A 15,407-nucleotide genomic window follows, 5' to 3' on the forward strand; every position below is an offset into this window, starting at 1 on the left:
GTACTCCTACTCCCCCTAAATTCCCACAGTGAGGTTTTTGGCGACCCATTTCTCTCCAAAGTTGCATTATCATTTACGATTTCGCACTTTTGATGGACAACAGTTGGAAGCGCTGATTTTTTAGCTACTTACGCCGGCGTAACTAGTTTTGTTGACAAAATTTTCGCCGTAGTTCGTATAAACGAATGCCATTTGTTCCTAGGGACCGAGCCGAGGTTCGTAAATTCAAAAAATTTCGTATAATCGAAACTTCGTATAATCGAATAGCGCCATGTATTTAGCACAGGCTTTTCACCGGGACCGCAATATCACTTCGTATAATCGAAAACTTCGTAAAATCCTGCTTCGTAAAATCAAGAGTTTACTGTACCTTTTTTTTTGTAAATCACTAAATCTAATTGCCCTAGTGTTTTTGCATTCCTGTGATCCCCTAAGAATATACATTAAAACTACATCAAAAGAGCATATAGCAAAATTTTAAGGTAACCTCCATATGAGGAAGTTGTTGTCCTGTATCCCTCAGTGAGTGAATCAGTCAGTCACACAACAGTTTTTATATGCTGGGGCCATGCGCTATTTGTGCCACGGCCATATTTTCTTGTCCCTTGAGAAAACATCGTGACAGGAATTCGCTGCAGTTTCTATAATTGTTACCCAAATCTTTAATGTATAAGCTCTTTGCTCAATTTACAACAACGTGACCTTCAAGGCACCTCTGTACACTGAACCTTCTTGTGACTAAGTTGTCATTTTATAGGTTCCATCAAATTTGTCAAATGGAGGCTGCTCTGTAGATAATTTTCCCTATGGCCACATAATGTTCTTAATGCTCTTATACTTAACAGCAGTGAGGTAAAGAATGAGTCTTCATCGGCAAATCCCTTGTCCTTGATTCCTAGTGTTTTCTTTTTTTTTTTTAATCATTCTTTTTATAAATGGGAGTTCAATTTTTTCGAAACTTTTGAATCCTGGAATTTTGTCTCATTTCCTATCATCCACCCTTGACAATTAACAAGGGAAAAAATCTATTCCTTATCTGAGTGATATATTTTGTTGATCTCAATAATTAATAATTTATTGATGATATCTCCTCTGATTGTGAGATTTTCAATTTAGCATTTTTGGCTGGGAGTTTTTTTTTTTTTTGGTGCAGTTCCCCTTAAGTGGGCAAACACTGTTACTGTGAATTGGGAAATCTCTTTTTTACCTTTATAGCCCTTCATCATCATAAGTTAACAATCCTAAGATTGCTTAAATGCAGCTCTCCATTACTCTCTCCTAACCGCAAGCCTTTTCATGGCAACGTATTTCTTCTCTTTTACATAACCAGTCCTATGTAAGTCATTCTGTGCCGTTCCTTGCCCTTCTTCCCTTCCTCCTCTCCTTCTACGATTGTTTTCATCGGGCCATCATGCCTCATAGTGTGGCCAAATAAGTTATCCCATCATCTCCATAAATTTTAAAAAAAATTTATTCTCATACCACTGAAAACAGCTAATGTTGGCCTTTACATTGGGGCTTTTCAACAAGTATTTGAACAACCACCTAAGTAAACGTGTATGAACGACCATGGCCTGGACTAGGGCAACCTACCCAGGCGGGACTCAAACCCGCGACCTCTTGTTTGGCAGGCGAGGGCTTTACCCCAAAGCCACCAAGGCTGGCTATTGACATTGAGGCAAATTTAGAAGACTTCTCTTTTCTCCCACTCTTCTTAGCACATGATACATAGCTTGTTACGTACTAGGTCAATCCATTTTATCCTCATCATTCTTTGCTTGCTCCACATTTAAAATGCTTCCACTCTTTGATTTCTCTACTCCTCTCAATGCCCAACCATCACTTACATGGAGAAACATGCTCCATATCTAGTATCTGTAGAATTGTTTCCTCACTTCTATAATTGTATTTTCAGCTGTAAGTTGGTTGTAGCCTTTCAAAAAAACTTAATAGCTCCTAATAATAATAATAATAATAATTTTTTTTTCAGAGTTTGGTGTCTGGGGCTGTTCCCTCTGGAGCAAATGGTGCAACAGTGTCCTCTCAAGCAGTGTCTGCTAGCAGTATTACTGCCAACATGAATTACAGACAGATTCTCGTGAGGCCACCCAACACGAAGCCGATGAAAAACAAAGCAACAAATTGCACACCACTCACGCAGTCGATTGGGGTTGGGTGTGAGTTGTCGTCTGAAGAGGGGGAGAAGAAATCGGATGAAGAGAAATCAACCACAGAGACATCAACGCAAACAGGCAAGCACAGTTGAAGGGAAACATTTTTGGAACTTTCAATTGTTTGTGTTTTCTTCTGGTCATTTTTTTTTTCAAGTGAAATGTGGTTAAGTATTCCTCAATGGTTGCACTGATTCTGGAGAATCACCCAAATGCTGCACTATCATATGCGTTTCAGTGAATTAGGGGTGGATATTAGAGGACAAGGGAGGGGTTCTCTTAAGGGAATGGATCATCTGAGAACCAGTGTTCAACCTTCTGTGTTCAGTGTTTCCATTGCTAAAAAGAGAGTCAATTTGCAGGTAAAAAAAGTTTTCGAGAAGATTTGTCAAATATTTCTGGGGGGATAAAAAATTTATTTTCACTAACAGGTACTTCAGTAGGTTTTTTAAAAACATCTTCGGCCCACACTTCACTAAAGGTATCTTCATATCATTAATAGAGATACGTGGAAATCGCACTTTAATTTTTATTTTATCGCACTTTCAATAACAGTTTATCACATTTTTTAGCATGTATTTTTTTTATTCTCATAATGAGGTAGATGACGATAAAATGTAGTGAAACGCATACATACAAATAGGAAAATATGTTTCAGTTTCTCGATAGAAGTATGCGGCAGACTCAATCTAGGGTTAAAATCTTCCCGAATACAGCCAGTCCGATATATGAACTAGATGCGTCCCAAGACCTTGTTCCTAAGTTGATAAACCTACAGTCCGGCCGCCGAGAGTGGTCCGATGATAGGAAGAATGGTCTAGGTCGGGATAGGGTGCAAGGTTGCCAGGTAAGAACGGAAAATGCCTGTAAAGGGTTCCATGAAGAAAGGAGCCGGAAGGGACGACGAGCGTGAAGGACATAGAGGAAGAATCACTTGATTTGCTGATTCGAAGAAAGGGTTTGTTTGGGTGGATCAGGCTTATTTCAGTGCTCCTTATGCATTTGACGTTGTATGACTAGGCGAGGGTGTGTTAGGTGCGTTTGGGGGACAGCAATTGGATGTAAACCGTGCAGGCCCAGTGTTGTCTGCCCCTCCTATTGTGCCGTCATGGGACAAATTTCACCGGCCGGACTGTATGCAAGGAATCGAGGAGTGCGGTTATCCTGCAGAATGCAACACTGCATTACACGTATGCGTTAACTCTCGAAATTTGACAATTTTAAATGCTCGTGCCTCTGAAAATTCGTAAATAGAATGTGCGTAAGAAGACTATACATCCAATTTACAAGCGGTTATGAGTGGGTCACAATGACTCCACAGGAATGAAGCTTACTATATAACGTAGAGTATAAACTGAATAAAGAACCATAACTGACGCTCTTGAGCACAGAACACGAGAAGAACTTAAATGTGGCGAGATTATTAAAACTTATCATAGTGAATTTCCACCAAAATACCGTTGCTTATGTGTGGAACTTCGTAGTAAAGTTCATTTTGTAACTGCTGGGAACGGGACTGAGGTTCATAATTTCGTAAAAACGAAAATTTCGTAATAACGTTTCTTTTACTTAAGCTTGTATAGGCCTTTTCGTCGGGACCAACGAGTTGCTTCGTAATAACAAGAACTTTGTAATAACGTTGTTCGTATTAACGAGTCTACTGCAATACATCATTTATACCATCATCTGTTTCTCAAACCTACTTTGAACCATATGGGTGCAATAATTTTCAAAACATGGGATAGAAAATAAATGCATATTTTCAAAAAGCTGAAAATTTCACTCTGCCATAGGTGAGTTATAGGTTCAAAAACTGGTTTTTGAGAAGTACATTAGATGGGTAAGTACAACATATCCTGAAAGTTTGGTCTAAATATGAGGGAGTGAAGGAAATTTTCAACATATTGGAGGTTTTTTTCTTTTCTACATTAGATATTTCACTTATTCAACCATTGTTTCTCACAGCTTTATAGCATCAGTTGGTTCATTCAGCTGATAGAACAACTCCGCAGCTATTCTGGTGTGATGTGGCTGAACACATGCTCACTGGGAGGGATTGACCATTTTTCTGAGCAGAAGTCCTTGCTCAGTTCCGCTTAGTGCTCGTGAAGCAAGCTGGAAAAAATCTATTGATCTTTCTCTCTCAGGGTGATCTTCCATATCTCTAGGAACAGTAAATCTGATTTGGCTGCTGGTAGCTTGCTTCATCCAAATGAAGTCTCAAGGTTCTCCTATCCTTTTCTATTGCACTCGTATGGATCGGAGTAACTTTGAAAAATAGGGATTTTCTAAATGATAGAATGTAAATATGTACATACTAAGTGATAAATCACATAAAATTGATGGTGTAGGTGGTAGTGGGGTAAAGTCCTTGTCTGCCAAGCAAGAGGTTACTGGTTCAATTCATGTTTAATTTTCAAGCTAAAACCCTGAGGTAAAAGCCTAATGGTGCTGTTTTTGTTGGTATAGGAATAAATACACATTTATCATTGTGGTAGCTCATCAATTTCCCTAACCTATCACCTATAGGTAACATCTTTTTGGAATATTTTATTTCTCCTTCATAAATTTTTTGTAATACACAGAATATGCTACAACTTGAAACCTAAATATGAAAAGATTAATGAACAAAAAACATATATTTAATCTTCATATGTTGAACCATTATCTGTATCACAGATACCCCAGGGGCATTGTCAGGCTCATAAATTGCAGCACTACTGCTTTCCATTGTTCCCTCCTTGTTTTTAGGTGCTGGACGTAGAAGTCTCTAGACATGTGAGCCTGGCCTCCGAGGTGTATCCCCATCAGGATCCACAAGGATCTCGATCCAATTGCTTTAGGAGTAATTAAAATTGGTACCCCATCAAAAGCACTTTCTGTGCCCACTGCAGCAACCAAGCTTCACGTTCAGTTGGCTGAGAGCTTCCTCTCGGAATGTTCCAAAAAGTTAATGTGAGTGGCTCTGGAGCTGATCCTCAAGTAGAATGCCCAAATCCCATTTAGGAATTGAATCTTTGTTCAATTCTCAGTTGATGGTGCAGAGTAGTGAAAGGCATTGGTTAAATAATAAAAATACTGTGGAAGAATACAAATTTTGTTCTAAATTGAATGTGAATGTCTTCTGGTGAGCACAACTGAAGGTCGTTGTCGAGGTTCTGCTGTATTTTTCATCTGCATATTACCTTGGGAGTCGCCTTGATAGGCGTGCGGCATGGGGTGATTGAACACCAGCTGTTGACAAATAAAAAGGAAATACGCCACCAAAGTTCCGCGTGGCATTTATTAAAGTCTTTTATTGTGCGGAGGAAATGCAAATTGCCATACCTATCCATTCGGCAAAATATCTCTCTTAATTTATCGTTTCTGTCTTAGGTGGAAATATAGTGCGGTTATAATATGTTATTAACTATGTTGCTATGAAAGATATGTATATTTTCAATTTCTCAAGCAATCGCAGTCTAGTGCAGCCTCTGAGTCTCTAGCAGCTCCCAGCCCAATTAAAATGTGTTATGATTTTTGTAAGCCTGTAGTTGTTTTCTACAAATGTGCGGCTTTCCTTTGTATTTGTGAATGTGAACGTCTTTCAGGAAGTGAAGCCTCATTCTGCTGGCTATGTTTTATGGATGGCGTTTGGATCCATCTCTTTCAAAGTCATCATTGTCTCTCTCTCTTTCTCTTCCAGACGAGTTTTTCCTCCGTGGGCCCATCCTGATTCCTGTTCCTGTGCCGATATACGTTCCGGCGCCAATGGCCATGTACAGCCAACCATTTCCTGTGCCAACGCCGTTCCCTTTGCCCATTCCTGTGCCCATCCTACTTCCATCCAAGTTGTCTCTTAAAGAAATTGTCCAAAAAACCGAGGTATGAATCTTACTCCTTTTTCGAATGAATGCAGAATGAAGTGATTGCAAGCTTGCCAATAAAAAATAATAATTATTATTAAAAATTGCCTGTTTCAGTGTATTATCTGTATCAAAACAGATAAAAAGCCAAATATAATCATCAGAATTGTAACGAAAGTTATTTAGTTCTTGAAAGAGCCTTTTGCTTTCAATTGTTTTATTTTTTTATGCTCAGGAGTACATCTTTGTTTAAATATGGTTATAATCATTGATAATGCAAAATTTTCTATGCGTAGCTATGGTATGAAATACAGAAAAGCAATCATTTTTTCATTGATTATTCCTGTCACCATTCTGGCATTACCTCACCCTCACTCATGCAGTTGAGGTTTTAAGAATTTGGAAACTGGGCAATGCGAACTAAAGTATTTTAATGAGGAAGAGCAACTTTTGGCAGTATATTCAAATATGAGCCCCCATTTGTTGTGATTTTCAAGGAAATGGCCTTAGTTTTTTTCACTCTGAGGTATTGCTGTATTGAAGTCTGTATATTTGTGTACAATCTCTTGTCAAATTTGTATGATCACTGTATTTTCAATTTGTGAAGTGTAAGGATTTTTGTAAAATGTATCATACTTTTCTTTAAATATATATAATTGAATAACATTATTGACTCAAAATGGTCATTTATATCATATTGGCAAGGAAATGGTGATATTAAGGAAGTTACCTTTATCAAGGTATCTCTGCTGTTACTTAAGTAGGGCCTCAGTCATATTCTTCTTGTCTACTGCACTGTTTTATATTTCGTGCGTAGCCATTTATTTTGTTTTGAAAAAGAAACATGTTGTAAAACACACATGTTTGCGTATTTGTGCAGGTGTTGTCATCAGTAACCCCAGAGGAGGCAGAAATTTTAATGATGGCTGAACTTGTGGCAGATGAGAGTAATGATGCCCCACAGAAAACAGACACTAGAGTGTCTAATTCACCCGTGGACGGTAAGTGTTGCATTGTTTTTTCTATTTACATCTGGCATCATTTAAGTCAATTATTTGAGTGTGGTTTGAAATTCTATCTCAAAATTAAACACAGGAAACATTCCACTCATTATACAGTAAAACGTCTTTACATTGTAATGGAGGAGACCAAAATTTGGGCAATTTGATGTATGGAGGTTTACTATAGAGAGGTTTTAGTGATATGCACCAATATTTCATGTCCTTTGGAAATGAAAGGCACTGCTGTCTTTTAAACCATTATATTTATGTATTTAAATAAACATTCATGCATTAGCGAACATATATTTATTATTTAATGATAACACAAAGTGAGTGCTATTGTGCGATTTTTACCATGATTCGAGAGAAAACGATGTGATCTCTCTTAATTTAACTGTCACTTAAAGTGATTAGGATAGTTGGATATCTTTTTTTTTATTTACTGTTGGGTATACTCTCATACGGAAAAAAATGGCCATGACTAATGGTCAACGTGAAAATTACAGCATATTAACACTTTGGGTGCTGGGTGAATATCACCTGGTCTTTACCCCAGTGCTGGCTATTTTTTGCACTTTTCAAAGCGATGTTACAAAAAGAATTTTTAAGATATGCATGAGCGAAAAGCATTAGTTTTAAGACCATACTTTTATCTTTTGAATTCATATTGAAATATTTTGTATATCATAATGCATAAAGAAACTTCAGAAGCTATAAAAAAGCCGATATTTGAATTTTCAAAAAGTTGAAAAATCATTGTTTTTCATAAATTTATTTATAAAATAATCACAACACACTAATTTGAAATAGTAATTACCAATATTTGTAATTATCATAGTAATCAACATTTAAAATGATCATAATCAATATTTGAACAATAATAAAAATCCAATTATAATAGCTATATCGCAAAGTTCTTCCTTGTGTGGAAAAGCTGGAAGCATGGCTCTATGCAGAGACCAATGTAACATGCTTTACACTGCTAGGAAGTACATTTTCTGGCAGCTTTCCCAGTTGTTTTTCGCCCTTTTACGGAGCACACCCTACACCTCTTTTGAGCCTTCTTTTGGTACGGGAATTTTTCCAATGAAATGCTTTTCAGATATTCTAGTTATATCGGCTCTGGCGTTTTCAAGGGGCGATTCGTCTTCCAATGTAACTAACTCCGAACAAATTTTTTGCGTAAAATAGGTGACTGCAACAGATTTTTGGCTTAACTGATTGTACATGATTGTGTGTTATTTGTCACTGCCATAACTATTAGGTGGACTGCCAGCTTACGCCACCACTTCACTGATCGATGATCCAGGGCACCGTAACGAATTAGTTGATCACTTAGGTCTACACCAAATTTTTTCTTGTAATAGTCTATTACTATCGCAGGTTTAGTTTTCTCCCTTCCTCTGCGATCTTTGAAAGTGATTATGTCACTTTTATGTCGAGTGGAGAGCAGAAACACATCACGTTTGTCTTTCCAACGCTGGACTAATATATTTTCATGTCGCGCGAAAACATGCTCTCCACGAGATAGGCGAGTATTTTTTATCGTCAATGGAATCCCCGCCCTATTTTTCATGATAGTACTTACTAATCCCGTTTGAAGGCTTTCCAATTCACGGGCCAGGGCAATACTTGTGTAAAATCGGTCTGTATATAATGTGTGACCCTTATTAGCAAGCGTAGCCAAAATTCCCTTGACTATAGCCAATCCAGAGTTTTCCTGGCAATGAAACACATCCACATTCCAAACAAAACCACTGCTTGCTTCTGAGAGCAGGTAGAGTTTTATGCCATATTTGCTTGGCTTCTGAGGCATGTACACTTTGTAGCAAAACCTACCACGAAAGGGACAAATTCCTTCATCTACAGTTATATCCTCCGCAGGTTGGTAGGATTTTTGAAATTTATTTCGAAAATCCTCGAGTAATGGACGCAATTTGAATAGGGGGTCGTGACCATCTACGCCTTTTTCAATGAATAATTGGTTGTCCGCAAGATGGAAATTTCCTAAGATTGAAAGAAATCTATCTCTAGAAAAAACACCAGACAGAAGCCACACGCCAAGACGGGATCAGTACTCCAATGATCAGGGATACAAGGACGTTTGCTAAAGCTCATGTGCATTATAACGGCAAGAAACTTTTTTACGTCACCTCGAGTCACTGTTTTCCAGGATTGCAATCTGCCTTTTGCGGATAGTAAGTTCCCTCTCCTCAGTTTTGCAATTCTTTGCCTTGCATATAAGTTCGTATGTTCCTTGATACGATTTATCAAATCAATGTCGAAAAATGTTCAAAAAATTCATCATCTCACTTGAACTATTTAGCCCAGAATTTGATTTTACATCATAGTCACCAGTGAAGATTACATACCTCAATAATGGAAAGATTATTGTTAGAAGAGAGGATCGAAAAGTAGCTAAGTTCCATATCCTAAATAAAAACCTTGGGAACTGCGTCAATATCACTCCAAATACCTCCCGGGCCCGCTCCTCTGTTAGTTGACCGTCTTCCTCTAGGTGCACCTCAACGATTGCACATCATTTTTTGACCTTCTCCTCGCTTACTTAGTTTTTGCACCATTTCTGGTTCGTTCAAACCTTCAGACTCTAAAATAAATATCATATAAACAATGAAAAACAGTAATTGTACGAATAAATATTGCGCAAAAAAATATATAAAAGAAGTCAAAAAAAGGTCACGCGGGTTGCGTTACTATACGCAAGAAATGGAAATTACCTATTGAACTATCTTTGCTGGGCATGTAATCAGCATCGCATTCTGAGTCATCAAAATCACTTTCACTATCATCGCTGTCGAAACAATTCAACGGATTGGCAATGTCTTCGTCGGCGAGATTTCGCTCCGTGATCACTGGCGAAAGAACACACAAATGACGAACGAGGTAGGGATTTTCGAGCCTTCGGACACATTTTGTCTTGAAGGAAAAAAATATGACGAAATATATGACTTTGTGGCATTAACTTCACCTATAAGAGCAAATGCATGAATCCGAGTAATACCAGCGGCGTAACTTTGAGGCGGGAGCCGCTACAATGCAAAAAAAATGCCCGTCGTAATATTACGCCAGCCGCAAATTCTGCAACACCTCGCGCGGCGTAATATTACGCCGTTAGTACTCAAAGTGTTAAAGGTCTAAAAGAAAAAAAATAAGGGTGAAACATTCATCGCTGAAAATGTCATTCCATGTATGTAATCGTGGCTGCATTAATGGTCTCTAGTTGTCTAGGTGCAATTTGCGGAGTTAGTTAGGCAGTCTCGGGGATGTCTCCTTGGTATGATAAGTGGAGGTTTTACGATATAAAGAGGTTCACTATAAAGAGGTTTGCCTATAATTTTACATGTAAATCTGACGGGACCATCGGGGTGGTATGATATGATGTAGAGAGGTTCACTACATAGAGGTTTTACTGTATTCAGCTGAGGGCATATTTCTCTCTTATTATTGTCTTGTGCTCTTAGAGTCAAGCCAGAATCACACAATCTTTTTTTTCTGTTCCTTCCCAGGAAACAGCTCCAATGTCCGTTTCATTCAAACATTTTCTGAGATGGTTTTAGTGAAGAATTGTCCAATCGCTTTTTCTCTCACTCATCACGTCTCCTTTTCCATTGCTGAAACTAACACAGTGGTACCACCTATCAGCCAATCGGAACACACGGCCACTAACGGCGATTGTAATTCACACTTGACTTTTTATTGAATGATTATCGTAAATACAGTTAGTGAAGGAATAAGCGACGTGAGAAGGCATGGTGGGAATGACCGTGTGATTCAGGTCAGCTGATCACTCTTTAGGTTCCTGTAAAACTATTGGTGGAGCCATCACTGAGGAGGGACAGAAAAAATAGCCGTTAGATTCAGGCTTAAGCTTTTTACCCACCGCTGGCCACTGCCTCTTGCTTTTTAACTTTGTATGAAGGATTTTGTTTTGAAGGTCAACTCTGATTAAACAATCAGGTACACAAACCTATTTGTGTCATGTTTTTGATGATTCATAGTGAGTAGATTTTGTCTGCTAAGTCAATAGTGTAAAAATCCATGAGATAGGATGGTAAAAATAAGTATGTATCATAAGTTAAAAGAGTCTCTCGAGAACTTATTCACTGTGTAGTACTATTTTCTTAAAAAAATTATAAACTACTTTAAAATTTTACAATACTCCTGTTTTAGTACATGAAGAAGTTAGTTATACAGATGGAGACACTTGTTTGATGGCTCCATTGATGATTTTTTTGTTCATATGTAGGATGCATGAATATTGTAACATATTCTGGTACAGTAACAGAGGGTGTCAGAGTTAAGAGTGAAATCCTGTATGTGACCTTTGATGCATCGAGTGGCATTCATACATGATGTACACACAGGGTAGGTGGCTATCAGGGCAAGAAGACTGTTTTGACATTTGCCTGGATGTCAATTTTGAAAATTTTGCCTTTTAATTATTTTCTCTTGTGTAATTTTTTAATATCTGATATATTGGCAGATTTTGAATAGGGTGGTCAACACTTTATACACTCCTTGAAAATTTCAAGAGTATCAGTTTTTTGCAAGGATTCCGTCACAGCAAAAAGATAGGTCCTGGGAGGTGTGTACACTCTGGATACCCTTACATGTTGAAGGGATGTACGAATTTCAATGTCATTTGTCCAAAAATTAAACTGGCAGTTGCATAAAAGTGCACCTAGAATAGCATTCAGGTATTCAGGATTCATCTGTGGCAGACAATGAAGTCCACAATTGGTGAGCATGCAGCACTGGGCCTCAAATTTGGCTCAGAGAAGAGAGATATTGTTGACAAGGTAAAACGTTTTGAACCCATGCTCATTGGAGAAGCAGTGAGGATGCTAAAATGAGATAAAGTCAATTTTAAGGGGGAAGCCAGCCTCAAAATAGGCCGTGTGTGGAGGCATATTATTTTGCAAAAAAAATGGCCTATGTTACCTCGCACTACTTTCCACCTTCACACCTTGCACTCCTTCTTTTAAATGCTATTTATAAATGTAATGAAAACTCTTGCTGTTCGCATTGCCTTGAAATAGCAACCAACATTGGTTGGGAAGCTTAGTATTCCAACAGCTTCAGTGGCGCAGCGAGGGGGGGATTTTGGGGGATAAAACCCCCCCAAGAGCTCAGAGAAATTTTTAAGTTTGATCCATTTTACTTAATTGGATTTATATTACTAATATGATAGTGTAAGGATTAATAAAATATCCCTAAGAAAGCCGTAAAACTCACCATTTTGAACCATTTGTCTCAAAATTCCGCAAGTTATTAATTTTGCACCTACTGCTTATCCTGGTGGGTATTCCATACCCCCACACACCCTGGTATTAGTTGCATCTAAACCCCCCCCAGCCTTAATTCCTAGCTGCGCCCCTGAACAGCTTTGCTGGGAGAAACCCGGAAGTTTTTATCAACAAAAAATACTGGCCATCTGACATTTACTGACATTCCCACGTATACGAGATGTGTTCAGAAAATTATTGGAAATTTAGTTTTTTTTTTTAAATATGTGTATGAAACTGATACTAGCTGACCCAGGGAACTTTGTGCCGCCTAATAATCAATGAGCTGTTTAGTTACACCATTTATAAATCAAGAGCGGCTGTACTTATTTTAATAATATTTTACTTATTACAGAAAATTAAGAAAAATTTCAATGAAAGAATAAAAATAAGCATTATAATGTCTTTTAAGAAAGATATTATCTTTATTCAATCTGCATAGGTTAGACCGGAGCATGTACGAGTGGTATTGTTTCATTATTGTTTTTGGCCAAAAATTCACGAACAGGCAATGAAGTGTGAGTTGAAATTCACTGAGCTAATAAAAACACGTGTAACTTTAGTGGCTGCCAGAGACAAAGTAAACAATTTTAAAAATTGACTCTCCAAACTCAAAAGAAATTTAAAAATTTAATTCCCATTATTTTCTGAACAGACCTAGGAAAAAACAATATTATTTTATTGGCCCCAATACTTAACGTGTAAAATGTGATGTAACGGAAGATAAAGCATGTATGGATAAGTGGAGAAAATTCAAAACATACATATTGAATCATGAAATGAGTTGCTTTTGTTGCCATAAACTCCTTCAAAAACTTTTTAACACTATAATCTCAATTTTCCTTCAGAAAAATGTTCACAGCTCTCTTGAAAGTAGTCCTTGAAGAAGGATTTTTTATGCTTACTAAATTACCTTTGTGAATCTTATGAAAGGGACTAATGTTGTACAGGGCAGAGAATGGCAGTAGAAATGAACATGCCCATGTACTTCAGCACTGGTGTTAAATTGCTTCGTATTATCCTTGACTAACATACTTTCTTAAGTACTTTATATGCGAGGAAGGTAAAGTGGGGAATTATAATCAATGAATTGGATGTGGTTGTTTTTAAGGTTACTGGGGATGTGTAATTTTTAAAAATAAACTATAATTTGATGGCTGACTTTTTAAGTGCAGGAATAACTTTCATTTTTTGTAATTGTGTTTTAAGTTTCCTCCTGAAATCGATAACTTAATCTATGCGGCATAGTAAACATTTTCTTCTTCTTCTTCCAGACATTGGCTACCCTAGTTATTGACTATTCTTGTAATCTAGGAGTATGACTATAATTAGCTTATGCTCTTGGCTTCAAACTCACGAACAACATTACATTTTGTTCCAGGTAACATCGACACATTCCAAGGTGATGCTGGGAGTGACCGAGATATGGATAATGATGAGAGCTCCATGGCAAGCGAACCGGAGCTACCAGACGTGGGAGTCGATCTGGAGGAGGGAATTATTGTTTTGGAAGTGTGTGGACCTGCTTACAGTGAAGGTATGTGTGTAGTACATGTACGCTTTTTTCAGTTGGAATAATTGAGTTGGGCTACATATTGCATTCATGGCCACAGTAAAGACAGTTAAGTTGAGAAATTGATTGCCCACTAAAATTAGTATGACCATTTCTAGAAAGGACTTCGAGCATGGCATTTAAGTGGAAGGTTTAGCAACCAGTGTAGTTACTCATCAACAACAACAGTTCTATTCATAGAATTTGGAATATGTATAAATACAGTTTTATCAATTCCAATTCAGTTTTATTCAACTCTCATGTCTACCAGCTCTGGAATACCAGCATTCACCATCTTCTTGTTTGTTTTCTATGGGATCCATCACATTTGATTTTGTTATCTTTTAGTGGGGAATAATTATTAATTACTCACGTAATCATTTAATCCTGAAATTCGAAGCCTAAACACTTATCTATAATGAAAATGTTGCTACCCATTTCTTACGTACCTCCTTTGTGCCCACTAACCCTTAACAGGGTAATGACTTTTTTTTTTGCAAAAATTGTAAAATACAGAAACTTAAACCTCCTTGTGGCACCTACAAATGCAGTTTTATCCTCTCGATCACTTCCCCAGTCTCCCATTCCAATTTGACATAAATTTCATTTGCAACGCCCATAATTCCCTCTTCGACGGCCTTGATATTGATTCCTTCATCAAAATACCGTGTACCTTCCTGCCACACCAGTTCAAACTGTACTCAACCTGCCAATTATTACGCTTCCTTTTTCTACCGTCTTTCTCCCTTAATTAATTCTATCCCGTCTGATATCAATCCCTTTTCTGTATCAATAGAAATTTTATTGACTTGGCATCGTCTCATTTAATGCTAAGCAACCAAATTACCTGATAAACACAGATTTTTGATTTGTTACTGTTTGATTTTTAATTTTATAAGCTTTTTTGTGAAGTTATTATTGTATTAAATGCCCTTTAGATAGAAGTTCTTCCTGTGTACCTTTTCTTTGAAATAAATTAAATATTCCTGTTGTGATGTGGACAGATGAGATGCGTGCTGACGACGAGCAGTCGGACGACAAGACGAGGAAGGACAAGGGGAGGAAGCAGAGGTGCAGGCCAAAGCGCTCTCAGCCGTCCACCCCACAACCAACAGAGGAGGAAATCGAAGACGACCCCAACAACTTGAAGGTAGGATGATTGCCGGCATTGGGGTGAAGTCCTCGACAGCCAAAGTGAATATTTGCTGCTTTTGAGTCCTACCTGCCTCGTTATGTTCACCCTGTCCACAGCATGGGTGTCTGTGACCATCCTATTTTGTTGGTTGTTACATTCCCCTGCTCTAAAAGCCTTAAATTCACTGTTTTCAAGGTAGTGGAGATTAATAGTATGTAAATAAATTTAATGATATCTCTCCCTCTCACATTTCACATCCTTCATTTCAACGGGTTGTCAGGCTATCCCACATGCAATCCAACTTGTGATGGGCTCTTCTCGCCGGAGATTCTTTCTATCCAGTTGTTACTCTGTGTTCACTCCCTCTGGGCCACAATTTCTTCATTCTATTCGTGAT

General features: G+C 37.8%; 1 protein-coding gene across 1 annotated transcript in view; it reads left to right on the forward strand.

The window, feature by feature from the left end:
* Positions 1-15,407, forward strand: part of LOC124169718 (zinc finger MYM-type protein 3) — an 82,753-nt gene that overhangs the window by 55,844 nt on the left and 11,502 nt on the right. Inside the window, exons 11-15 of the mRNA XM_046548405.1 lie at positions 1,991-2,252; positions 5,857-6,035; positions 6,897-7,017; positions 13,705-13,860; positions 14,880-15,025. Of these exons, the coding sequence (XP_046404361.1) occupies positions 1,991-2,252; positions 5,857-6,035; positions 6,897-7,017; positions 13,705-13,860; positions 14,880-15,025 (864 nt within the window). The remainder of the gene's footprint in view (positions 1-1,990; positions 2,253-5,856; positions 6,036-6,896; positions 7,018-13,704; positions 13,861-14,879; positions 15,026-15,407) is intronic.

The sequence above is a fragment of the Ischnura elegans genome, chromosome 12, assembly GCF_921293095.1.
Source record: "Ischnura elegans chromosome 12, ioIscEleg1.1, whole genome shotgun sequence".
Taxonomy (NCBI): Eukaryota; Metazoa; Arthropoda; class Insecta; order Odonata; family Coenagrionidae; genus Ischnura; species Ischnura elegans.